Below are 27500 nucleotides of genomic sequence, written 5' to 3' on the forward strand. Positions count from 1 at the left end.
GAAACATTTATTATTATCAATATACAAAACAGTTGTGCTGCTTCGATTTATTTTTCTTTTTTTGGAAGCTATTATATATTACCAATAAAAATAACAATTTTTTTAAATTATATATATATATAATAACAATAATACTTTTGTTCACCAAGAATACATGAAATAGCTCAAAGGTGACAGTAAAGACATCTTGATCCTCTCGTGAGCAGCGTTTTGAGCTCAGATAAGATAACGGTCGTTCACTCAGAATTCAGACATCACTACAGAATGTGTGACAGCTGATCTAGTGCACTATATAGTGTATAGGGAGCGCTTTCAGACACAGCTCTAGTCAAAGCTGTAAACACACAGACATCTTCAGTGTTGTGTTGTTCTTGATGTTTCTCTCTTCTTGTGTTCAGATGCCTGTGATCTCACACTGGATCCAAACACAGCAAACACTCGACTCGTTCTGTCTGATGAGAACAAGAAGATCACACGTGTGGAAGATCATCAGCCGTATCCTGATCATCCAGAGAGATTTGATGTTCCTCAGGTTCTGAGTGTTGAGAGTCTGACTGGACGCTGTTACTGGGAGACTGAATGGAGCGGAGATTATGCTGATATATCAGTGTCATATAAAGGAATCAACAGGAAAGGAAGAGGGAGTGATGACTGTGTGTTTGGATACAATGACAAATCCTGGAGTCTGATCTACTCTGATAACAGTTTCTCTGTCTGGCACAATCATAATGAAACTGTTATTCCTGCTGACCCTTCGTCCTGTAAGAGAGTAGGAGTGTGTGTGGACGTGTCGGGCGGCTCTCTGTCCTTCTACAGCGTCTCTGACACACACACACTCACACACTTACACACACACACACACACACACTTACACACATTCAACACCACATTCACTGAACCCCTCTACGCTGGGTTTGGGGTTTATTCTGATGATTCCTCAGTGTCTCTGTGTGATATTTAATGATAGAGAGACTCTTTCTGATGTTCACATGCACACAAACTCATCTAATCTCACATCACTACATTTCTATTCATTTTTAATTAGTTTTTCATCATCATACAGAAGTTATGAATCTAGATCAGACTCATACTGTTCTGAATCTTTAATAAACAGAGTAATATGTGTGCTTTAATATTTCTATTGTAAACTGCTCATCAAATGTAATAAAAGTCCATGAGTGACTCATTTGATCCTGAACTGGTTTCTGAATCCTGATGTGAACTGATGACAGTATGAATAATCATGAATGTGATTGAGATCAGAGGCTGAATTGACTCCGAATGAATCCGTCTCCTGATCGTCTGCTTTATTTTTCTGTCTGCGCTGATTTAACACTCGATTCACTAAATGAATTGTGTCCAAACACTCACAGTATCGCTGCTGAACACAGTTGATCTGGCTCTAATTCAGTCTTTCAGGAGCTTCAGAGCTTCAATCTGCTGCTTGATCACTAGAACATCTTCATCAGCATCTCTTCTTCAAACAGAGAGGATGTTTCTCCAGGACACTGCTACTTCATTCAGACGCAGGTAGAGCATCATCTGCTTGTTCAGGTGCGAGCTGGGAGAAGGACTGGGACCCTAATCAAGATCAACTACTTAGTACTGGGTTTATTTAGTCAACCATTACTTCATCTGTCAAACCATCTTTAGTTTTAGTTAAAGTATGTGTTGGACAAGAGTCGGCCATCAGAAGAACTGATCATAAAGCAAGGCCAAATTGACCTGACACGAGAAGACTTCTGGAGCCTGGGTTTAAGACAGTGCATGGATCTAATGTGTCTTCATTTACTGCACAAAAAACTCATTCCTAGATAATGCATAATGTTACACACAGCAGCTTGGACAGGGATGTGATCGTTCTGTAATTCATTTCAGATCGGACATATCTGCCTCAAGATTGTGGAAGAAGCTGCTTTATACTATTATATCGTCTTCTAGAAGTTTTCTTTTGGATGTATGCATGTTTAATAACTTATGTTCTCTCCATAAGGGACAAATATTAACATCGTGGACCTCTATACTGTTCCCAGCTGGAAAGACAAAAATGTGCATTGTTTGCCTGTAAGGTTTTTTTTGGGTTGCCGAATGCAACAAGTCAGAGTGCATTGGGTGCATTTCCAGCCAAAAACTATACTATCTGGACCTAAAAATCCTGTTTAAAGGACATGTGGATTGGGAGCATAAACAGCAAGCTACAACATCTCAAACCTCTGTCGTTCTCTTGTGACGCCGCATGAAAGCTGAGGAAACATGATCATTAATTCCATTAGAAACACGGTAAGAGATTTCTTCCTGTTCTGCTGGACGTGATCCACACAAATCAGCCTTGTGAAGTGCCCTAAAAGCCTCACTGGATCTCAGATCCGTCTTCGAAGGGAAATCCCTGGATGCCGACAGACAAGGGATGCACATGCAATCTCAATGAGAACCTGTCAGAAATGTTCTCCAAACGGCCCGAAGGCACCGCTCTCAGATTCACTACTGAATCGTTCTGGGTGTGAAACAAGTTCATCTCTATCGACAGATGCTGTGACGTGTTGTTGATCATCACACGTCATTTCAACCTGTGCCTCAGTTCAGAAAAACAAGCAGAAGTCTTCATCAGCTGACACTAATGCAGTTATTTACACGAGCACAATCAAATACTGGATACATGCTGTAAATGTTACCTCAAACTATTACAAATCATGTTTAACTAAAATAATTACAATCATTATAGTAATTCATTTAAATAAAGCTAAAATCTAATATAAAAACCTTAAAAACCTTAACTGAAATGAAAATTAGATATGCTGCCTTGCAATTAATTCAAATAAATAAGTTGAAGTTGAAGTACTAAAAATATTCCAAAAAAATTTAATAATAATATTAATAAAAATTACAGCTAAGAAAAAAAAAACAATAAAAAATTATATATATATAATTATTTAAAAAAACACAAAAGTAACACTGGATCCAAAAAAAAAAAAAAAAAAAAAAAAAAACCCCGAATAATTGTTTAACACCAATGCCTAATGCACAATTAAATAAGTACAATTAAAATCTGGATAGCGTCAGTGTTGTAAAAGGCAACCAAAACTCTTAACTTAAGTAATTTTTGGGAATTGAAATAAAACTTAAAAAGAAAATTTAGATAAAAAAAAATAATAAAATAAAAAATAACAGCTAATTCATATAAACAGGTTTAAGATACTAAAATAAATTACATCTAAGGAAAAAACTATAATAATAAAAATAATAATAATAAAAAAAAATCCCTAACAAAATTTCTAAAACTTAAAATAAAATGAAAGCTGAACATATCAGCATAAACTATTACAAATAATTTTGGTAATTGAAATAAAGCTAAAATCAATTCAAATACTACACCAAAAATAAAGGGAAATTAAATAGAAATATTTATAAATACATGAAAAACCTAAAATGATAAAAGTGCATCATAGACTTATTAAAACCAAAACTGAATTTAAAAATAAAAGCTGATTTTAAATATTAAATCATTTTATAACGGTATATAGAGGGCATATTTATGGGGCTCAATAATAGGAGAAACATCAAACTGTGTCTGTCAAATGAATAAATGCAATTATAAAACACAAAATAAAATGCACTGTAGAGCTTCAAAGCAGAAATGTGATGTTTATATAAATGATTTAATAAATAATGTGTCTTTTTCTTTCTAGTTATGCATAACATTGAAATGTCTCCATCATAACAGTACTTTGCATGTAGTCATATTAACATCACTTTCTGGTATCAGTGTGAAAGCTAAGGGTTAACAGTCTTTAAATGACCACGACGGGAGTTTAAAGACTAGATATTGAGAAAGCATTTATCCTCTGAATCTGAATTGAGTGTGAATGGAGGCAGTAAGCAGATGCTGGGGGGCATCAGATCAGTTTGAGCCTCTCTGTACCTTCTCATCATAGACGATCCCGGGCCGGATCTCAGGAGCCTGGTACCCAGGTGTGCCCTCGTGGAAGGACTGGCGCGAGATGCCGTAGTCGTTCACAGAGTCGTCCAGCTCCAGAGACCACACCAGGATGTTGTCAGACTTGAGGTGGCAGAAGATGATGTTGTTCTTGTGCAGATACGCCAGGCCTGTGACGATCTGAAGGTGAGCATGTGACCCAGCGGCACGTACTGAGAGCCTGAGGAGCGGCGGACAGTAACCTCAGTCTGTTTCTCTCACAGACAGAGAGCAATGACAACACGTGTTTCTACTACATAATTAAGATGAAACAATATTTGAGCGTGTAATGTTTTTCTGCCGACTGTTGAGTCGTTCGTTTAGTAACAGCGTGCACTTATGTGGTCTGATTTCAGTGATGTAGGAAAAAAACGGGAATATGTTTCTAATACAGTGTGGAATTACTAATGAGGTTCAGCTAATTGCTTTACTCACAAACCGTGACCTTTCAACTTTCTCTTTGAAGAGACGTACAGTAATTCCAGTCCTAATGAGCTTTAACTTGTTTTGACATGTTTACTTGCAGATCAACTTTATTTATTCAGACTAACAACTGCATCAGCAATTTTTCCATCTTATTCTTCAACCATAAGTATTTAAACCGGGTTATTTGTGCATCGGTGACCAAAATCTGACCAGAATATTGTTATTTTTCCTGCAAATTCAGCATGAGATTTAATCATCGTGAATATCATTCCAGTTTTTGGAAAGTGCATTCAATTAAAGATTTAAAGAGTTAAAAACTCAAAAGTCACATCATAAGCACACAAGAATGCCTTTTTTTATAAAACAGCAAACAAAATACTTCAGATCGGTGATGATTATTCAAATATACAACTATCTGATAAATCTGACATTTTTTCATTATTTATATACTGTTATAGTTTTCATTTATATTTTCAGTTGTCATGTTTTGTCATTTTTTATTAATTTACTTTTTTATTACATATACTAAACACAAAATGTGGCAGATTTCAGATTTTTTTAAAATATGAATAGTTACATGTACACATATTTTAAGCGTTATATTAGTATTGCCTACATAATATTGGTATTACTATTATAATTAAGTTAATATTATTTGTTTTTTCTTCACAGTTGAAAAGTATCAATAGAAAATGGAGCAATTTATATTTTTCTATAATTATAAATTATAAGTTATTAATAATGATCGTGTATATAAATATATAATTGTAATTTTAATTGCATTACACAATTTTCTTTTGACAATTTTTCAGCGATAACTAAAAAAAGTAAAAAATAAAATAAAAATACTTACATGATAAAATAAAAAATAATACTTAATTACCTATAATATATCAATACTTAAACAAATTTTATACTTATTTAATATTTGTATGTATAAATACATGGGGTTGCATGATCAAAAAAATGAGTTAATTAGTAATTCAGCATAAATTTGCAGTCTACAAGTGCTGTTTACTTAGCTCACTTGACTTAAGAACAGAGCTACTGTTATATAATACTACTTTATTTTTTATTAAAAGTCAATGTGAAATCCAGATCAGCCCATTCTTAACACGTTCCTGATTTCAATGTGAACAACTTATCAGATGTATAAATTCATGGCAATTTTACAAAAGCATCTTTACTTCACTTCTAATAAAATCAAGTCTTGCCCTACATTTTTTCCATTAAAGTGGAACGTGAACATGTTTCAGCTAGAGCTGCTTTGGATATAATTTCCCAAGAAACATTGGAAGTCACTTATATATATAAATATATACTATTGTTTACATGTCTGGGTTGCATAGATATAGACAAATGGATATAGACATAGATTATAATATAATATAATAATAAACAAAAATAAATATAGTTTAGCTGGTAATTCAATGTAAAAAGATTAATATTAATATTAAGTAAGTGTAATTAAATGCATGTATTAAATGCATGAAATACAATTTTTTTTTACTTTTTATTTGTGACTAGATGGATGCAAACCAAAAGATACTATTACTTTTATTCTATTACCAAAAAAACCCAGACAATTTCCTATGAAATATTCCAGTTTCCATACTTGAATGGAACAAGTCGAATTTTGAATCCATTTACAGGTCGTTCCTCCAGGAAATGACAACACTAATATTAGATTTGAGTTTGATGGATCCTGTGATGATTTGTGGTTTTTAGCTGGCTTTTGTCAAATTAAAACCATGTGATCTGGAAAATGGTAGGATGAGATTAATTTGACAGTTTTATTCTTCTTCTTCTTGCAACTGAAACATTTCAGCACTTTCTTAATTTCTAAATCTAACTGTGAATCATTTATAAGCTGTTCCTGCGTCCTCAATATCACTCTCCATCCCGCTAACTAACAAAAACTGGTTCCTTTATGACATCACCCTCCAGGAAGTGACATCATTTTGGTGGGAAAACAACAGGAATTACTTCTGCCTTTATGAGCATTGTATTTGATCTGTGATCTTGTTTTGTGGTTTTTAGCTGGTTTTCATCACTTTATACACACCGTAACTGGTGTGACAATGTAAAAAAAGGTCAAGAGACGGTTAAAAGTGTAACTGTTCTCATACCGTGACGGGAAGTGGGTCATGAAGAGCTCGGCACCCGCTCCTGTAGCGGGACGGGTTTGGGGTGTTTGGGGCAGGTGATGTGCTCCTGGTCCACGGCTGCCAGGACGCAGTCCTCCATGTTGAAGTAGTGGACGGTGCTGTGTCTGGAGCGGGACAGAGGCATTGGGTCGGACCCTCGGGGCCCAGAGCTGCAGTACGGACAGGGAGCATACTGCTCAATGAGACGAGAGCCGTCGCTCTCACTCCCCGTCATCGCTGGACAAACACTGAACATCATGTGCATGCTAATCAGAAATGCATGCTGCTCATGTCCATTTAAAAAGACATTAATCATGGCTTAATCAAAAGGGCTCCAGAGAAAAAGGCAGATTTGAATGATTATTAAAATGAAAAGAATCTACTTTTATTTATAGTGACTGCTTGAAAAGAAATCTTGCTGAAATAAAACTAAATAAAAATGCCAAACAAACAATTCATAAATAATATTACTATATATATGTATATAAAGCCTCTCTCTGAGCAAAGACATCAAGATGAATAATTAATGTTGTAAAAAAGGCTGAAAATTAAACTAATAATACATGATAATAATAAAAACAATGAAAATAGAAAATAATAAAACTATTAAATTCAATTACTATACAAATACTCTTTTAAGCCATATCTGAATAAATATATAAATATCATGATGTATATTAAATGTTGTCGCGAGGCTTAAACATAAAGAAATAAAGAATGAAAAAATATAAAAAATGAAAAATAAATAAATAAAAAATGTAAAAAATCACCCTTTTATGTAATTTCTGAAAACAAAAATAAATACCACACACACACAATCAGAACTGCATGCATGTGCTAATAATCTCAGCAGCAGTGAGTTTGTTTCTCCACAGACATTGTGTGCGGTGTCACATGTGAAGTGCTGCTGGAGCAGGTGTGTGCTGTCATTAACAGGCTTTCTGTGGACTAATGAATCACTCATGATACCAGTGTGTGTATGATGTTTGTCTGACTGACAGCGTGTTAATACTGTAAACTCCCACAGTGCAACATTAACACCATGCTGCAACAAACAGCTGCACATCCATATTAATAACCAACGGTTATGGGTTTAGGATGTTTCTCAAGACATCATCACGTTCATCGTGACACGGCTTTGATTTCCGTCTTATGTTCACAAGTGATGTTGGTACTTCTGTTTTGCATCAAAACTGTTTCATCATCTCAGTCTAGTGCTGTTTTTGAATACTACGGGTCCTATCTAATCATTGTTGAAGTCAATTAATAACATTTTGCTTAATAGTTTTAACAACAATAATACTGATAATATAATATAGAATTGTCATAGTTATACTATAAACAAAACTATCATAGGAATTCTATTTTTCTTAAATATATTTGTATTTTATAGATATATTTTTTTAAATATAATATTTTGTAAAAAACAAAAAACAAACAAACAAATAAATGAATAAATATCAGCAAAATGGCAATGAGATTTTTTTCTGTGCATTAGCCTAATTTTGCCACAGGGCTATTTGGGGGAGATGAGACTGCGAAAGCATGCAAAGCGTCTTAAGATGAGCTTTCATTGGCTGCTGAAGCATGGTCAGCGTGTGTCTCTAATTCTCCGTTTGCAATGACTGCAGTTCTGACTTTAGCTGGTCATCTCAGGATGTGTGATTACCTGCACGTCCATCTGCTTCAAACTGATTAGCAATCCTGGCTATAAAGCGCTCCCAGAATCCCGCAGGAACAAAGCTCATCTTGAAATGCAGCTGGATGGAGTTGTTGCTCTGCTGCCGAAAGCCGATGTCCAGGGCAGGTTTGGGGGGCAAAGGTGCGGCAACAGATAACTATGAAGAGAAGAAAGAATTTCCCAAACTCCATACATATGAAGAATATGTTATGCATACGATGCATGTTACTAAAACAGTATTATTACATATTAAAACATTCACTATAAAAATATGCATTTGCAGAAAAATAAGTAAATATACATTTCATATGGGTTAAAATATATATTAAAAGTTAAGAAGAATAGAAATAGAAATGCAAAACAAAAAAATAAAATATTATTACTATATATTATAACATTAATAAATAAATTAATTAAATTAAAACTCAATACTTAATTTATGTCATAATATGCATTACGTTAAGAAAAAAAAAAGTGACCCTGGACCACAAAACCAGTCTCAGGTGTCAATTTTTTCTTTCGAAATTGAGATTAATACATAATCTGAAGCTGAATAAATAAGCTTTCCATTGATGTATGGTTTATTTAAAAGGGGAATATTTGGCAGAGATACAACTATTTGGAAATCTGGAATCTGAGGGTGCAAAAAAATCTAAATATTGAGAAAATCACTTTTAAAGTTGTTCAAATTAATTTTTTAGCCATGCATATTACTAATCAAAAACTAAGTTTTGATATATTTACAGTAGGAAATTTACAAAATCTCTTCCTGGAACATGATCTTTACTTAATATCAAAATGATTTTTGGCATAAAAACAATGTATTTTTAGCTATTGCTACAAATATACCCCAGGGTCACATGTACATCACGTATATATATAAATTGTATATTCTAGCATTTTTTTCACAATTAGTCATGCAATAAAAAACATTTAAAACCCAATACTTCAAATGGATTCAAATCTACATTGAAGAAAATAAATATAAATGTTGCTCTTATTGTTAGACATGAACTGACAGAGAACAGAGCGAGAGACAGACGCGCTCCATATAAAGTGATAAATATACTGAAGTGATGAAAAGAACAGGAAGCTGTAGTTTGAACCTGTTGCTGGCGACTGGTCGAGCGATCTGGAACTTGGCCAGGAACTGGAAGTACTGTTCTTCAGTTTGCTGGGTGAAGCCGGTGCCCACCAGCAGCATGCGCAGGTCCTCGGCCGTTACGAGCCCCTCAGGTTGATGATCCGCTCCAAACACTCGGAGAGCCACACGGCGTCCAGGAAGTAGAGCTTACACAAGCCATGACTGGAGCCGGTCTCCATCAGGAAACTGATCGCTGTGAGATCCACAGAGAAAACCGCTGTAATGCAGCTCTCACATTACAGAAGTCACACCAAGAAGTCACCTACAGGAATCCATCGGAGGAACTGTCAATTAAATAACAACATGGGGTTTTTGACACAATGTCAAAACATTATTACAAGAAAATATGTGACCCTTGACCACAAAACCAGTCACAAGGGTCATTTTATTATTAAGATGAATACATCATGAATAAATAAGCTTTCCAATGATGTATGGTCTGTTAGGATAATATTTGGATGAGATACAACTATTTGAAAATCTGGAAAATGAGGGTGCATAAAAATGGAAATATTGAGAAAATCGCCTTTAATTCTTAGCAATGCATATTAAAAATCAAAAGTTAGGTTTTATCTTCATGGAACATGATCTTTACTTAATATCTTAATGATTTTTGGCATAAACTAAAAATCTATCATTTTTGACCCATACAATGTTTTTTTTTTTTTGGCTGTTGCTACAAATATCCCCCAGAGACGTAAGACTGTGCTCCAGGGACACTTAGATTATTAAAATGACATCTTGTTATTATGACATAACTGAGTGGGAAAATAATATATGTTGCACCAGTGTGCCACTGTAAGAAATAAACCCCAGATGCACAGATATAGAAAACTATAATAATAATAATAATTACATAACTAATGTGCCGGGCAATTCTTATATTTCTTATTATGTATATAAAGATTTTGTCATGCTCACAATTTACTAATTGAAATAGGAATTAAAACATGAACATATAGAACAGCTTTTTATTTCAGCTATTTTCTCATTTTAATTTGGTTTGATGTACTAAAATAACTCAAATGAAAATGAAAGAAACATTAAAAGCTATATAGACATAATGAAAACAAAACTACTAAAAATGACACACACACACACACATCACTTACAATTTAAGACGAAAAAATAGAAAAAAAATCATAACTGATTCAAAATATTAATAAAAAACAGAATTGGAAAAATATGAACTGTTTAATAGTTGCTTAAATGGAGTCAATAAAATAAAATAAATATAATTAAATAAAAATGCAATGCATATAAATACTTTTACTTAAGTAATGAAAAGAAACATAAATATGTACTTTAAAGAATAATAATATATTTTTTAAAACATTTTGACGTATAATAAAACATATAATGATATATTTTAAAACATTAGTTTTTGAAATTATTTATAGAAGCTGCACTACCTCTCTGACCATTGAATAAATGACTAAATAAATATATGTTAGTTAATTCAGAACAGAAATATAAAAATATGCATCTTAAAAATAACCATATATTTTTTCAATATTTAATAAACATAAACAAATATGAATTGATAGCATTTCTGAATAGACATGAATTTTTCTTTGTGCATTACCCGTCTGCAGATCCTGCTAATCTTTGCTATCACTGGCCGGACTCTGCTCAATGATGTGCTCCAGTTCAGAGTCCGTCAGGTACTGGACCTCGTCGGCTTCGTCTCTCCTCACACGCTCTGCTTTTATGGCCTCCTGCAGGGTCAGCTAACTTTTGGGGATCTGTATAAAACACCAAAAACAGACATACAAATAGATGAATAGATGTCAGGAACAACTGCTGTACGTACAGGCTTAACGAACACTAACCAGTCTTCCCAGAATCTGTGACAGCTAGCAGGGTTGCTGATGTCCCTCATGGAGCAGCCGAGCTGAAACAACCGCCTCTTGAGCACGTCCATGCCTTCCAGCGTCTTACACGACAGCTCACTGCAGACACACAGACACACAGCTAAACAGAGTTTCTACTGAGGAAAGTAAGCTGAAGTTGTGATCACCAGACTAACTGGAGGTGTTTGAGTGTGATGTCGGGGGATCCGCTGGTTCTGCAGAGTGCCAGGATGTAGGCCCTCAGCGTGGCCACGCGCTCCGTACCAAACTAGTGTCTATGAGGTCCAGATGCGTCCCGACGACGATGACAGCAGAGTTAGGAGCACGAGCCTGGAGCACAAACACATTCAGACAGTCATTAGACGGCTAGAAAAATGACTTCCACAATGACAAGCTCATGCCAACTTTGTGTTTGTAAAGAGAGTGTTTGGTGTTTGGATATATAGTGCTTCTGCAGTTATTTTTCCCCTTTCGTCATTAAGGATTTTAGTTCCAACACCTGCATTTTCAACTTGCCTTTGCTGTATTAGCAAATATGCTAACTAACACTCTGTATTTTAGCTGACATTACAAAAGCTTTAGGTTGTGAATAGTAATAAACTATTACATGAATTAAAAAAAAAAAAAAAAATATATATATATATATATATATATATATATATATATATATATATATATATATATATATATATATATATATATATATATATATAATATATAATATAATATATATATATACATAAAATGTATTATATATATTGAATAAATATAATGTGTATATATATAAAATAAAATAAGAACTGTTTATTTAATTAACTATCATTAAACTATTTCCTAAATAAATAAACATAATTTGTTTAGTAAATAAATAAGTAAATAATGATATGATGTTACGATATATGCAATGATAAGTAAATAAAATAAATATATAAATAAAAATAAAACTCTTTAAAAATGTATTTGTTTGCAATTCCAAAATGGCATTTATTATCATTAAACTATTCAATAATAGTTAATTTAGTTCTCACTGGCAAATGCTAATTATTGTCAAATCCATCAGTATATAAACATTATTGATTATTGATTAATGCCTATTTGAACAAATAAACAAAACAAACTTCATTAAGTGTGTTTGTCATTTGCCAGTGTTATACAGTTGAAACCAGATATTCACATACACTTCAGAAAAACTTTTTTTTTCTTTACTGTCATACGTTAAATTTGAGCAAACTTTGTCTTTTCTAGATCAATGAATATTAACATATTTGTTGCATCTGTTAAATGTCAGAATCGAGCAAGAGAGAATTTTTATGCATTTTTTTAATCACTTTTTTGTTTTAATGTATGGCAGTAAAGAAAAACAGAATTGTTGTGTGTGTTTTCTTTCTAAAGTGTAAGTTAATATCTGGTTTCCACTGTATATGGTTTCCTGACCTGGATGTTGAGCAGCCACGACTGCAGGTTGGCCACGGCTTCCTCTCCCAAAGCCAGATTCCAGATCACTACGAACAGAGCTTTATCTCTGAAGAAACACTGGTTCATGTCTATTTAATAGTTTATACATTTATTATCATTACATATTAATTGTATAATATACAGTTCATAATATGAAATGCCTATGAAGCATACAGTGACTATTATTAACACAAACACAGTTAGAAAAGGAAACTTCCAGCATCTGTCTATGACTTCTACTGATCACACGGCAAAAACACTTGATGCTCTTCCTCCATATGTTCTACTTGTTTTCCAAAACTAATATTTAAAGATACATTTACAAGAGAAGCAAAGTGACTTAAGCAGTATTGTTTTCTGGGAAATGTATAAAAAATAAAGGCGTATGCTGATTCTAGCATTGAGCGTAAAAACATTTCTCAGAAAACAAGACTTCCTATCTTCATTTTGCTTCTCAAGTTAATGAATGAAGTTAATGATCTTGACTGAAGTATGTGTAGACTTCCCTCAGACACCGTTAGATATTTCAGACTTAAGGCTATCATTCGTGGAAGGACAAATTAAGACTTTTAAGACTCACAGAACCCTGATATGAGTGTGTGTGTTTTTTTTCCTTTAAAATATTAAAATAAAGTGTCTGTCATCAGATGCTTGTATCTATAGAAGAGTTGTTAATATTACCTTTTTCTTCACATTCATGACTTCTTTTAAAATACATTTACAAAGCAAGCATGTGTCCTTTAAAGATTCTGAAACCTCTGAAACCTAAAAGCAGATCAAATTAAATTAAACACAGACTACTCTATGCAGTATTTTATCCTTTATTTATTCCTCTCAAATCTGCTGTTATTACAGTAAAACACATTAAATATTGCAACAAATGCATCAGAACACAGCAGAATCCCCAGTGTTAATTTAACACTCTTGAGTGTGGACTCATATAAACACTGAAGCAGTGTTAAAAGTAACACTGAAGCAGAGTTGAAGTTAATGAGATAATTAAGAAGTTAATTGAGTTATGATTGACCATTATTGAAGACACCTGATGTTAACAAGCAGAATCACCAAACGAGAAAATCACAATTTGTGTGTCACCATTATAGTGTTCAGTGTTTGCTTTAGTTGGGATCTTGACCCTTCAGTTATTATCTTTAGATTTTATGTGGCTGTGGTGACTGAATTATATCATACAGAAAGATCACAGCAAAGCCAATCTTTTGGTATTGATTGTGATTTGGACTAATTGTCATGGAGTGGCCTGAATGCCTGAGTTCAGGTTTTTTTACTGTGTCCATGAATTAGATGGATAAAAAAGTGATCCAGCATTTTACCATAGTATGACATGCTTTTAAAACTTAGTTCTACATAAAGAAAAAAATCTTTAGCTTAGACACACAGACATCAGGAATCAGCATGAGCATCACAACAACGGTGACCATCAAAAAAGCATGTTGTAGCCAATAAAAACTCATCCATGGCTCCCATCATGCATTGCGGCATGAATAAATTATGAGCTGATCTGTCTTTTTAACTTTTTATTCTAACTATATTTAACTTTTGCTGTTTTTATGTTCATTTTTAGTATCTAGTTTTGTGATGTTCAGAGTTGGTCTGTTTATCTGAATATGCTGTTTGTCACCGTTGTTGAGATTAATACGCTGATTCTTGTTATCTGTGTGTGCCTAAAATTAGAACTCTTTAATAAAAAAAAAATCTGAATCATTTGAGACGCTTACAAAATGTATAGAAAATACAGACTCTTTCGTTGAGTAATCAAAGCTGTTACAATCAATAATGATCGACAAGAAGAGAAGAGACTGTAAATGAGTTCAGTGATTAAGGTCAAGCAACGATTACTATAAAACATAATTATCACCACTCGATGATTTTTGCTCTTGGCTTGATACACAAACTTTTAATTTAAGAAGTAACAAGCCAAGATCCTAACTAAAGCAAACACTGAACACTATAATGGTGACACACAAATTGTGACTTTCTCGTTTGGTGATTCTGCTTGTTAACATCAGGTGTCTTCAATAATGGTCAATCATAACTCAATTAACTTCTTAATTATCTCATTAACTTCAACTCTGCTTCAGTGTTACTTTTAACACTGCTTCAGTGTTTATATGAGTCCACACTCAGAGTGTTAAATTAACACTGGGGATTTTGCTGTGAAGAATCAACAGCTTTCATTGATTCACCAATGAACTATTCATCAGACAAAGCCTAGATTATAGCAGGGATTTTCTTGTTCTCCAGCATTTGTTTCAGTCCCAGATCTTGAGGTGGACACAAAGGATGGTCATCTGAGACATTGCTTTACAAGGAAAAAGTGACTGGGCTAATATTTCTAAATGAGTTTGAAAGACATTTCTTCTCCTTTATTTGTGCTGAAATCTTTGTGAGGAGCTCATTTCCAGATTTGATCCATATCAAAGCATCAACACAGTTCTTCCAGAAAGTTGGAGACAACATCCGTCTGAAAAAGAGCTGAAGCTGTGGATGATTGTGTTGAACAGAGGAAGAAGAGAACAAACTGGAGCCACAGCAGTGTCAGCAGGATCCAAGCACTGCAGAGAAGATTGGGACGTGTTTTTACACCATCCACAACTACAGCATATTCTTTAGGACATTTAGACAACTATTCACAACAAGTGAACACAACACCTTCTTGCTCAAAAGGTGCCTCACCAAAACCAGATTTTCATTCAGATTTAGATACAATATGCTTATTATTCCATATAAAACATCTGTTCGCTGAGAAATTATGTTTCTAAATTAAACTCCAGGAGAGAAGCGTTTGTTTGTGAAAACTGGAAAACTTTATCAGAAGTTTAGAAATGTTGTAGTTACAAATCAGAAGAAAATGAAGACGTCCAACCTGAGCAGAAATACAATGAGGAATAATCTTCATAAACTAGTTGTTGTTCTGTTTTAATCGTTCGATCCAGTTTACTTTAAAAGTATTATTAAGAGAGCTAAAGTCCAAGAAGTTCAATCCTCCAGTTTCAGTTGATTTCTTCATATAATGGGTTTTATTTCTCCATAAAAGACTGAAAAGCATATTGTCAGCAGTCTTGTAAATACTATTGTTGACTGCTGGAGAAAGAGCTGTATATGTGAGTCTTGAGATGTCCTCAAAGAGAAGTCTCTTAGTAAACACTGATTCAATTTGTTCTTCATCTTATCAATAACAGAGCAAATATTGAGCTCACGTCTTCTCTCTTCATCCTTTACAATCTTTAGACCTAAATATGAGATTTCAGTTTTTATAGGGACACCACAGATAGATGGTGAATCACACAGCTTAAGAGACATTAATTCACAATTATTAATATTCAACTGAAGAGCTGAAGCTTTAGAGGAGATCTGAATAATATGAAGAACATCTTTTAAACAGAGAGTGGTGTGATGTGCTGATTGGCTGATGGTGATGATGTCATCTCAGCTGTGATTCCTCTTAAAGTCTGTGTTTAACAGAATCAGACAGTAGTTGTGAACAGAGGAAGAACAGTGTGTGTGTTTTTGGTTTAGGTGTGAAGGTCATGAAGTCTTGTGTGAGGATGGGTGGAAGCTTTTCACAATCTATACTCTGAGAAAAACGTTGAAGAGAAACGGAGCAAGTTCTTCAGAAACAGATTGATAGAATTCAGAAGTTGATCCATCCACATCAGGGATTTATTTCACTTCAGTTCCTTAATAGCATGTAAGACTTCCTCTATACACAGAGAATTATCACACAGATGCTTTCTGTCTTCACTTCTAGATTTAGTTTTATTAAGACTATCTCAGAAATCATTCGTATCTTTTTCATTAAATCTAGATTCATAAAGAGAGCTATAGAAGGATGAACAATAACCAGCAATAGATCTCGGCTCATGTGTTAATATACCATTAATATTCAAATCTGAAACTCTGTTTTTAAATCACTTTTTTCTAATTGAAGAAAATAATCTGAATTGTGTTCCCCTTCTCCATCATCTCTGTCTGGATCTGATGAAGGCCCTCGGCTCTCATTTATTAATATCATAATGTGCTTTTGAAGAGAATTAGTTCAATGTTTTCATCGTCAGAGAAAATAGAGTGAGATCTTTGAGTGAGACTGTCATCTTTCAAATGATATTTGAAAGTATATTATAAAATTATTGAAAACAATAGGTTTAAATAAATATGATTTAAGATCACGTAATGAGGTGTACAGAATAATTGTATCATTTTGTTTGTTTGTTTGTTTATTAATATCCATCAATCGCCACACTCCAGTCCAGCAGGAGGCGCAAATACACCTTTAAATGAGTTTGTAACCGCCTTTAAAAGAAGAAGAAGAAGAAGAAGAAGAAGAAGAAGAAGAAGGTGGTTGTTGGAGAAAGATTGTAGGCCAACATTAATAGAAACTGCTTTATGGTCTGTCAATGGCAGAGGAAGAATGTGAATTAAAATCTTTTCTTTCTGTAAGCTACAAGAAGCTATAGCCAATAATCAATACGAGACATGACAGCACATGCCTTATTGTTCCAGGTGAAGGGTTTTAAATTAGGGAATTTCTCTTTTCTCCTTAAGTCTGATATTGGAAGAAGTTGGAGAACGAGGAGGCCATCTGTCAAGAGACTCGTCTAGAGTAATATTAAAATCACCGCCAATTAATAAAAGTGAATTTGGATAAACAATGTGTTCAGCACATTTCTAATGTATCAAATAAGTCTTCATTTTCAGTTTTAGAGTTGTACCCAGGGCCGTCTCGAGTGTTTTGGGCCCTAAGCAGATTTTCAAAAGGACCCCAAACCTACAGTTTCAGCGAAACATTCACATCCATCCCAATGAACACATCACACACTGACACCTGACTCTAACGTTTGATCAGTTTGTTTTACTCTAGATCAGTGGTTTTCAACCCATGGTATTGCAGGTGGGCCGCCAATTATTTTAGGGCTGTGCGATTGAAAGAAAACGTCCTAAAATCACGATTTGAGCTTGCGCGATTTCTAAATCGCTTTATACCACAATGTTCCGCGGCCCTGACCTCCCGTATCCGATCCCATCAGAATGCATTGCGCCTAGCGCGAGAACAGAGACTGGGCATATGCCTAACTCCAGGTTCACACACTGTCTGTGATGCGCCTTTTTTCTGAGCCAATGTTGACGGATCTGAGCATTCTCACTGCGGTAAAAGGTTAGAAATAAAAACGTGCGATAATTCATGTCTAACACATGAGCATAGAGTGAATTTGTTAGTGAACAGGATGCAGTTTAAGTGAGAGGAGACACGTTTTTAGTGTGCACACTCTCTCCTCGCAAAGCAGTGTGTATCTGAGCAAGCACGACTGGTTTTGTGACAGAGCAAAGGAAATCTGCTGCGAACAGATAGATTCGCACTCGTGCATTATTTTAATGTGCTTTCGCGTTATATTTATGCGTTCTCACTGCTGACCGCATACACTGCAAACACCTGAGGCACCGCTACAATTAATGAGCTCTATGAACAATGCATGGCAAAAAAGAAAAAAAAGTCCCTGTATACAGGATTTTTTTTTTTTTTTTGCCACAAGTCTATACATTTTTTTACATCTTCACTATAGTGATAATTTGGACTTATGTCTGTTCTAGAGATGACTTTTTGATAAAGCTCTGGTTGGTTTTCTTTTGGAAATATGTTTCAAATTAATCCTGAATGCATTTATGACTGTAAAAGCATGTCGATGTGTGTCACAATTGCAAAATTGATAAAAAAAATCGCGATAGTTTTTTTTTTTTTTTTTTCATATCGCACAGCCCTAGTTTATTCAATAAATACAGTTTAAAATCCAGCTTCTGAGTACTAAGTTATTAACCCAACAATAGCGGGGTCAGTTAATTTTTTTGAAGTGGGCCGCGCAAACATATGTGTTTGGTTGTGTGGGCCGCGAGTTGAAAAAGGTTAGGAACCACTGCTCTAGATATTTATCTGTCAAGATATGGATAGGAAAATAGATTTGTGTAGTTGACAAATCTGCAGTAAAACACTGTTCTGGCCCTTTAACTAATTAAAGTTGTCCGTGGAGTTTAAAAACAGGAAATGATGTCACACCGGAGGACAACCTGTTCAGTGACAATGTTTCAATTGTCAAAATTATGACACTTGTATGACACTTGTAAAATTATGTCTGAGGTATTTATTAAATGTGGTCTACCAGAGACTGTGAACATATACTATTAAACTGAGAAGCACATGAAAGAGAAAGAATGAGATTAATAGAAGAATAAAGTATTCTGAATATAGAAAATAGAACAGTTAAGACAATACTAAAGAATGCTCAGCACAGTATAAAGTATATTATACAATTATAAGTTATTTGAAAACAATAGGTTTAATAAATATGATTTAAGACCACGTAATGAAGTGTACAGAATAATTGTAGCATTTTGTTTGTTTGTTTGTTTAAGGTTTGTGTATTAATATCCGTCACGCTCCACACTCCACTCCAGCAGGAGGCGCAAATACACCTTTAAATGAGTTTGTAACCGCCTTTAAAAGAAGAAGAAGAAGAAGAAGAAGAAGAGTATCGAAACCGAAAGTAAACTCGAGAGTAAAGGCGTGTTCTGAAGAGTTAAACTCCTTCTGTTCAGGTCTCAGAGTTGACGGTAAGTTGAGTTGTCAGCTTCTAATATCATGTATTATTGTAGAATGTCGCTCTCGTGTTAAACTCTTCACACTTTAACAGAGATTTGAGGGAGTTGTTGTGACAGTTTAAAATGATGTAAAGACAATCAGGAAGAAGAAAATGTTTCCGTGTTGGGATGAAGATCGCAATGAAGCTATAAGAAATAAAAGAAACCTGAAAGAAAAAGAAACTGAAAATAAAATGTAATCAATCGTAAAGAGGTTTAAGATGTGGTGGTCAGAAAGACTAAAAGAGATATGAGGAATAAGTAATAGATTTGATTGAACTGTTCTCAGAAGAGGAGAAGAGTTAGCAGAAACAGATGAAGAGAAGACAATAATGTTTCCAGAGGAGCTTATAAAAGTCAACTCTTCTAGAAACTTGTGTGAAGAGAGAAAGAGATGAAGAGAAGAGATGTTCAGAATAAAGCTGACAGTAAAAGACAGAAGGGAAGTTCTGGACATTTGAAATGACTGAATTTAAGAAAGCATTAAAAAGAGTGAAAGAATCAGCAGCTGGACAAGACGGAGTGAGATATGGTCAGATAAAACATCTCAGTTGAGAGACTTTGGGTTTTATTCAACAAGATCTGGATCCAAGGGGTTTTACAGAAGAGATGGAAAGAGCCAATAGTTATTCCCAGAAGGAAGTATTCCAACAAACTAAAGACCAAGAGCACTTACTTACCATCTATACAGAAAATAAAGATTACAGAAAGATTGTGTTATTTGTAAGAAGTTATCACCAGATCAGAGTGGATTTAGGGAACGAGGAACAGTAGACAGACACTAGAAAAACATTGTTTAATAAAGAGATTGTTCTTTGACTGTGAAAAAGCGTATGATATAGTAAGAAACTAGAGGAAATCCAGGTGAGAGAATACCTGTTGATAAAGTATGGACATAAAATACAAGTATATATGGATGCATAAAAAAATCCAGATAATGAACAATTAGAGGTTGCAGATGTTATTCATCCAGAAAGGTAAGGTTTTTAAATGAGTTCTCAGTATTTTCAGAGGAGTTTATAGCAGTAATGATGCATTAAGATGGATAAGCGAGGCAGGATTGAAGGACGTGTGGTGTGTTCAGACTCTAGTTCTGCTCTTATTGAAGCACAACAGTCAGACACTAGACAGGGTTTAGTCGTGCAGATTCTGTAAGAATGATGTACTTTACAGCAGAGAAGGAGCGTAATATTCATGTGTTCAGCTCACGCAGAGCTCAAAGAGAACGAAGACACAGACAAATCATCCAAACAATCTCTGAGGGACACTAGAAGAGAAATGGAAATATCACACAGTAGATATGACATTAAAGCTAATAAATCAAAGATTGCAGCAGCTGTGGGAGACAGAAATAAAGATATGAAAAACAGCCAAAAGAGGAGAAAAGAAGATACTCATCTGGAAGTAGAAGAGAGAAAACATGTCATCAGACTCAGAATAGGACATACAGACTTAATAAAACATTGTAATTAATGTCCAAGCGTCGACGGGATGTTGTGAATGTGGAGAAAACCAAACGCTAGAACATGTTATCATGTATTGTGAGAAGTTTAAAGATGATAGAGGAAAGCTATTAGAAGAGGTTCAGAGGAAAGAGGACCGTGAAATTAATTTGAGACACCTGCTAAACCCAGAACAGAGAATTAATAACAGAGCAGCTTTAATTGAATATTTGGAGAACACAGGTTAATGAATACGATTTGAATTAGGTATATTTGTGTGTGTGTGTGTGTGTGTGTGTGTGTGTGTGTGTGTGTGTGTGTGTGTGTGTGTGTGTGTAGGGTTTAAAATGTTTTGTGTTTGTGTGTGTGTTTGGAGTTGTTGTGACGCAGTTTAAATGATGGAGATGTAACCGAATCATCTTTCTGAAGTAAACACTGATCTGCAGATTTTGGACAAGATAAAGCAATGAGAGGAAATGGGAAAACTGTAAACTGTAAGAAATGGAAAAACTACAGACAAGAAATGCATCTCATAACTGATGAACTAATTTCTGTGTTCAATACTGCTTTCACTTTTCACCTTTTTTTTTTTTTTTAGCAAAACAACAAACAACTCTGACCCGAAGACCTGAGAGATGAACTAATCATTTCTGTATCTCTCCAGATGATGGACTCTCCAGAACCCAGCAGTGTGTCTCTGAAGAGTGACGGATCAATGCATCATCCTCCTAAACTCAGTGATGGAGCGGTGACCTCTGACCTCAGTGATGAACCAATGACCTCTGACCCCAGTGATGGAGCGGTGACCTCTGACCCCAGGTGAGACACTATCCAGTATTAGAGATGACTGACAGACTTGTGATAAACGAAGTCACAACTGAAGGAATAATTACTTCTGTATCTCCAGGATGATCAAACAAAGAATATCATCTTCAGAACCCAGCTGTGTGTCTCTGAAGAGTGACGGATCAATGCATCATCCTCCTGAACTCAGTGATGGAGCGGTGACCTCTGACCTCAGTGATGAAGCGGTGACCTCTGACCCCAGTGATGGAGCAGTGACCTCTGACCCCAGGTGAGTGTGAACATATAACTAGTGGGTGATTTAATAATAACTAGTGAGTGAAGTTAATTTGGGAGTGCATGAAAACATACTGAATGCATGCTGAGAGATAAGTTTTGATTTTATATTTTACCTCAGATTTATGAACGAAGTTATAGTGTTTTACATTGTACATTTAGCTGGTGCTTTTATCTAGAGCTGGAATATTATTTGAATATTCGCTCGGTGGTTGCCATTCGATTTTCAATTTTGAGATTTGAATAATAATTTTTAATAATAGTTTTGTTTTTGAACACCAAAGTGGTCTTCATTCGCTCTCGAATACAGTCGTTTTCTTTACTATATGGCCGAACGGTTGTAAGGGCTGTCAGGTACGGTTTCAGTTGTGTTTCCTCGTGAGCCTGGTAAAATGCAGAACGATTACAAACCGTTCTCAGCCCAGAATTCTAGGCACGGTTAGACCGTGCTGTTAAAGTGTGTGACGTCGCCTCTCTGTTGTCTGGCTAGTTTCTCCATAGCTGGCTAAGCAAAAACATGCTATTTGATAAAACAGCCAAGTAAACAGTAGGGCTGCTCGATTACGGCAAAAATCATAATCACGATTATTTTGTTCAATATTGTAATCACGATTATTTAACACAATGAGGGGGCAATATGATCAAAACTTTATATGAGTGATTTATTTAAAGATAGTGATACATATCAAATATGAATTTCCTGTAAATAATGTTGCTATGACATCTACATTGTAGAGACCAGCAGAATGTCAAACAAACAAACAAAAAGTCCTCGAAATTATTGTAAATAAACGGTCTATAATAAAAAAGCAAAGGACAAATACAACAGAATAAAAAGATGCACTTGAAACAAACTGTGCTTTAATGTTTGTTTTTTTTATGCAAGTTTCATTATTCACTATACTATTTATTATAAATGTCTAATTTCAGTATCAGTTTGGCTCTAGTTTTGTATTTATTGAAGTTTATATGAAAAGGTTCATGTGGCGTGGTACAGCCTACTACACAAAACGTCCAATAAAACATATACCACTGTCACTTTAAGAGCGGCATGGATCCGAATGACTGTTGCACGCGTATTTTCATTCTCAACTCTTTACATTAATTTATTTCATGACCGACGGACATGATTAATCACCATGCCCAGCATTTTGTCACTTTTTTTGCATGCACTTGACCGTTTAGACGCACGCGCACCTTGAGCTAAAAGATGACTTTACATGTCCGTGTTCTGTTCTGTCTCTGAGCGATTATATCTTCCTGAGGAGCAGAGCAAGTTCTCTTCCACGCTTTTAAAATAATCAATATACTTCGATAAATCAAGCACGTCCCATTTTGCAAATGTCACGTTACATGATTTTACTGATTTGCACTGGAAATTTGGTTTTATGGAGGAACAAAAGCGCAGCGCTGCAACAGGGGCGCAATAATCGTTTTATCTTGATTATTGTATTTTCATAGTAGTTGGAAGCCAAATCAAAATCACATTTTTTTACCGATTAAATGCACAGCCCTATTATTTATGTGTATTTTTAATTTTTTTTTTTTTTTGTTCCTCAACCGTGTGTATAGAGACGATCAGATACGAGCCCAGGATCCTCCTCAAGCAGTGAATGATGAACTACAGAGAGTCAAAGAGCAGCACAAAACCAGCATGAAGAACAAGTATGAGAGATTATTTGAGGGACTGAAACTCCAGGAGAATGAAAGCCTCCTGAACAGCATCTACACACAGCTCTACATCATAGAGGGAGAGAGAGAAGGAGTGAATGAAGAACATGAGGTTTTACAGATGGAGAAAACAGCCAGAACACAACCCTCACAAGACACTCCAATCTACTGCAATCACATCTTTAAAGCCTCCGCTGAAGCAGGATGTGAGGAGAAAGAGCAGATCAAGACTGTTCTTACTAAAGGCATCGCTGGAATCGGAAAAACCGTCTCTGTGCAGAAGTTCATTCTGGACTGGGCCGAGGGAAAAGCCAATCGGGATGTAGATTTCATGTTTGTGCTTCCATTTCGAGAGCTGAACTTGATCCGAGATCATCAGTACAGTCTTCACAGACTTCTGCTGGACTTTCATTCTGAACTTCAAGATCTGGACTCACAGATTTATGAGGAGTGTAAAGTTGTGTTCATCTTTGATGGTCTGGATGAAAGCAGAATCACACTGATGTTTTCAGACGCTCAGAAAGTTTGTGATGTGACTGAGACTTCATCAGTGGCTGTGTTGATGTCAAAGCTGATGAAAGGAGAGCTGCTTCCCTCTGCTCTCATCTGGATCACCTCCAGACCAGCAGCAGCCAATCAGATCCCCTCCAAATACATCCACCGTCTGACAGAAATTCAGGGATTCACTGAGTCTCAGAAGGAGGAATATTTCAGGAAGAGAATCAGTGAAGAGCATCAAGCCAGCAGAATAATCTCACACATCAGAAGAGCAAGAAGCCTCCACATCATGTGCCACATCCCCGTCTTCTGCTGGATCTCATCCACTGTGCTTCAGAAGCTCCTGGAAGAAGATCTGAGTGCAGAAATCCCTCAAACTCTGACTGAAATGTACATCCACTTCCTGCTGATTCAGATCAACATGAGGAAGCAGAAGTATGAAGAGAGAGATCCAGAGAAACTCCTGCCGTCCGACAGAGAAGTGATTGTGAAACTTGCTGAAGTGGCTTTCAAACAGCTGATGAAGGGCAATGTGATGTTCTATGAGGAGGACCTGATTGAGAGCAGCATAGACGTCACTGACGCCTCGGTGTATTCTGGGATTTGCACTGAGATCTTTAAGCAGGAATCTGTGATTCATCAGAGGAAAGTCTACAGCTTCATTCATCTGAGCGTTCAGGAGTTTCTCGCTGCTTTCTATCTGCTTTACTGCTATTTAACAGAGAACAAGAAAACACTGGATACATTCAGTCCTTACAGATATTACTCTGATAAAGACTCTGAAAGTGACTCTGAGATAGACTCTCTGTATGATCTACTAACATCAGCAGTAGATAAAGCTCTTGAGAGTAAGAATGGACGTCTGGATCTGTTCCTGCGGTTCCTGCTGGGCGTCTCACTGGAGTCCAATCAGAGACTCTTACAGGATCTACTGACACACACAGAGAACAGCTCAGAGACCATCAGGAAAACCACACGGTACATTAAACAGAAGATCAAGAGAGGTAATGATGATGATGATGATGATGATGATGATGATGATCTACTGATGGTCAAGAGAGGTTATCGTCTCTCAGCTGATCAGTCGATCAATCTGTTCCTCTGTCTGCTGGAAGTGAAAGATCAGACTCTGTTCAGAGAGATTCAGGAGTTTGTGAAATCAGACAAACACTCAGAGAAGAAACTCTCTGCTGCTCACTGCTCAACAATCTCCTACATGCTTCAGATGTCAGAGGAGACACTGGATGAACTGAACCTCAAGAAATACAAGACATCAGATGAGGGGAGAAGAAGACTGATACCAGCTGTGATCAACTGCAGAAAAGCTCTGTGAGTGTTTCATCATCAACTAAAGGATCATATTTAATAATGAATCTGACTCCTTTAAAATAAATGTTCCTGAATGAGAGATTTTCTCCTGAATAACAGGCCAGAATCTTAAAGGAGTCCCAACATGTGTTTTTAATCCAGTAGATATTAGAGTAAAAGGTAAAAACAACCCCGTCACATGAGAAACTGGTTCATTAAATCAGCAGCAGCTGCAGCAAAGAGACGCTCCACACATTGATCAGTAAAGCTGACATTCACACATTTCACTCTCAATCAAGACACAATCATGATATCAACTACTGCTAATATTAATAACTATAATAACATTTAATCTGCAGTAATTATTGATCATAAATGCTGAATGTTGCAGCTGTTTGACTGCTGTTACAGTGAACTATTACAGTGAAGACAGAGCTTGACGTCTGCTTACTCTTTACTGTACAGCACTAGACACTATTTTACATTATTATACATTTAAAGAGCTCTGCATTATGACATAAAATAAATCAAACCATAGAAAAGGTGGATGAGTGTGAATGGTAATATTATGAGTGATATAGGTCTAGTTTTCTAACACATATTTACTCTGTCAGCATTGTGACCACATTAATGTCACAAATAAAAGATTAAAACTTACATTTCAGCAGCTCACACACGGACATGAATTATTCACACAAAACAAGCTAAGAGTTTGTCATTTAATGAGATCTGTGTTAAATATCCATTTACATGTCAGTCTTTTGTGAAAATGACTTTTACAAACTCAGATGTGACTCATTTCTGTGAAGGACTACAGAACAAGCCCTGATTCACAACATTAGTGTCCAAACACAGAAATAAAAGAGGGTCTATATATCAGATCAGGATCTGAAGACTATAATAAACACAAATCCAGCTCTAGAGCATCAGATCTCACAGTCAGCTCAAAACAATGATGTGCAGGACACCACTGATGATCTTTATGATTGTGAAGGAGAGGAATGAAGAGCTTCTCTCTCGTGAACACGCTGCTGGAGAAGATTCTTCTGTGTGTTTCAGGAAAAGTTCATCAGTAGTTTAGTGCTCGAGCGCTGCTCAACAATGTCAGAGACACGGCTTCAGATCCACAACAAACCTGCTCCTTCTTCTCATTTACTCATTTATCTGTTCATTTCTTCAATTAATGCAGAGATTTGTGTGAATTCTGCCGTTCTGAAACCCCTTGATTGATGTTGTCATCAAACTTTCAGTGAAGATTCAAGCAGGACTTTCCTGTAAAAACACATCATGAGGTTGATTTGAGTCAGATCTCTAATCATTTCTGCTTGGACCTGATGACTGCTGCTTGTGTCTGTATTGTACTATAGATGATGTGTAGATTATATACTATAGATTTAGTGGAGATGATCGCATGATTGTTTGCTTTGAAATGAATAGAAACGAACAAAAACTAGTTCACTGTAGTAACTGTACAAACAAAACAGCGAACGCATTACATTAGAGTCCCGTTCAGAGTCAGGTTATCAGAATTATTAATGTTTTTGTCCTGATCTAGAATAGGTCATTATGAAATACTTTCTGAAAGTGTTATTTTTAGTCTTTTATAGTGAATAGTGAATCTGCAGTAAAGGACACACATCTCATCAGTGTCTCATTACAACCCATGATTTTAAACACGTTTATTGTGTGAAATAATCTGTATTATGCTCTATTAATTTCTGTGCACTAATGCAAAACCTATACTTTAAACATGAATGCAGTCACCCACAGACATAATAAATTAATTTCCACAGAGCTGTAAGTTCATAGATGATGATTAATAGTCAAATAAATAGTAAATGTTAATATAATTTCAGGACTCTTAAACAATCATTTAAAAGATCTTCAGCAGCTGACAGAGAATTAAATTCATCTGTTTTATTCCATCATGCTCTCATTCAGGACTCTTTTATTTCATTAAGCTAATTTTAAAGGATTTGATTTCCACATACGTGACTCAGTGAATTCATCTCTGTCTCTTACTGTGAAGATAAACTACATATCAAGCATTTATTCAACACGTCTCGTTTGATCTTGAATGACTGTGACCTTGATTAAAGTTAATAAAGTTAATAAAGCAAAGCAAGTTACTGTTCCTGTGAACACCACTGACTCAAACTAATGCAGCTGAAGCA

The 27500-nt window shown here is 35.4% G+C and overlaps 2 protein-coding genes and 1 long non-coding RNA gene across 7 annotated transcripts in view; 2 read left to right on the plus strand and 1 right to left on the minus strand.

Annotated features, from left to right (window-relative positions):
- LOC113113875 (tripartite motif-containing protein 16-like) overlaps positions 1-1198 on the plus strand; it is a 3518-nt gene extending 2320 nt beyond the window's left edge. Inside the window, exon 4 of the mRNA XM_026280439.1 lies at positions 399-1198. Coding sequence (XP_026136224.1) covers positions 399-961 — 563 coding nt within the window. The 3' untranslated portion in view covers positions 962-1198. The remainder of the gene's footprint in view (positions 1-398) is intronic.
- Positions 1199-10794: 9596 nt separating this feature from the next.
- LOC113116218 (uncharacterized) lies at positions 10795-12811 on the minus strand. Its single transcript, XR_003294350.1, has 4 exons — positions 12659-12811; positions 11401-11554; positions 11204-11323; positions 10795-11116 (listed from the first exon to the last, which is right to left on the minus strand). It is a non-coding gene; the product is annotated as an uncharacterized LOC113116218 (long non-coding RNA).
- Positions 12812-19221: 6410 nt separating this feature from the next.
- LOC113113943 (protein NLRC3-like) overlaps positions 19222-27500 on the plus strand; it is a 21999-nt gene continuing 13720 nt past the window's right edge. Inside the window, exons 1-4 of one of the 5 annotated variants that reach the window (XM_026280900.1) lie at positions 19222-19300; positions 21434-21588; positions 21677-21844; positions 23410-25351. In XM_026280900.1, coding sequence (XP_026136685.1) covers positions 21434-21588; positions 21677-21844; positions 23410-25351 — 2265 coding nt within the window. In that variant the 5' untranslated portion in view covers positions 19222-19300. Of the gene's footprint in view, positions 19301-21433; positions 21589-21676; positions 21845-23409; positions 25352-27500 lie in introns of those variants that run through there. The other 4 variants (XM_026280565.1, XM_026280654.1, XM_026280740.1 and 1 more) reach the window with 4 other exon arrangements.

This window comes from Carassius auratus, chromosome 1, assembly GCF_003368295.1.
Source record: "Carassius auratus strain Wakin chromosome 1, ASM336829v1, whole genome shotgun sequence".
In the NCBI taxonomy this organism is placed as follows: domain Eukaryota; kingdom Metazoa; phylum Chordata; class Actinopteri; order Cypriniformes; family Cyprinidae; genus Carassius; species Carassius auratus.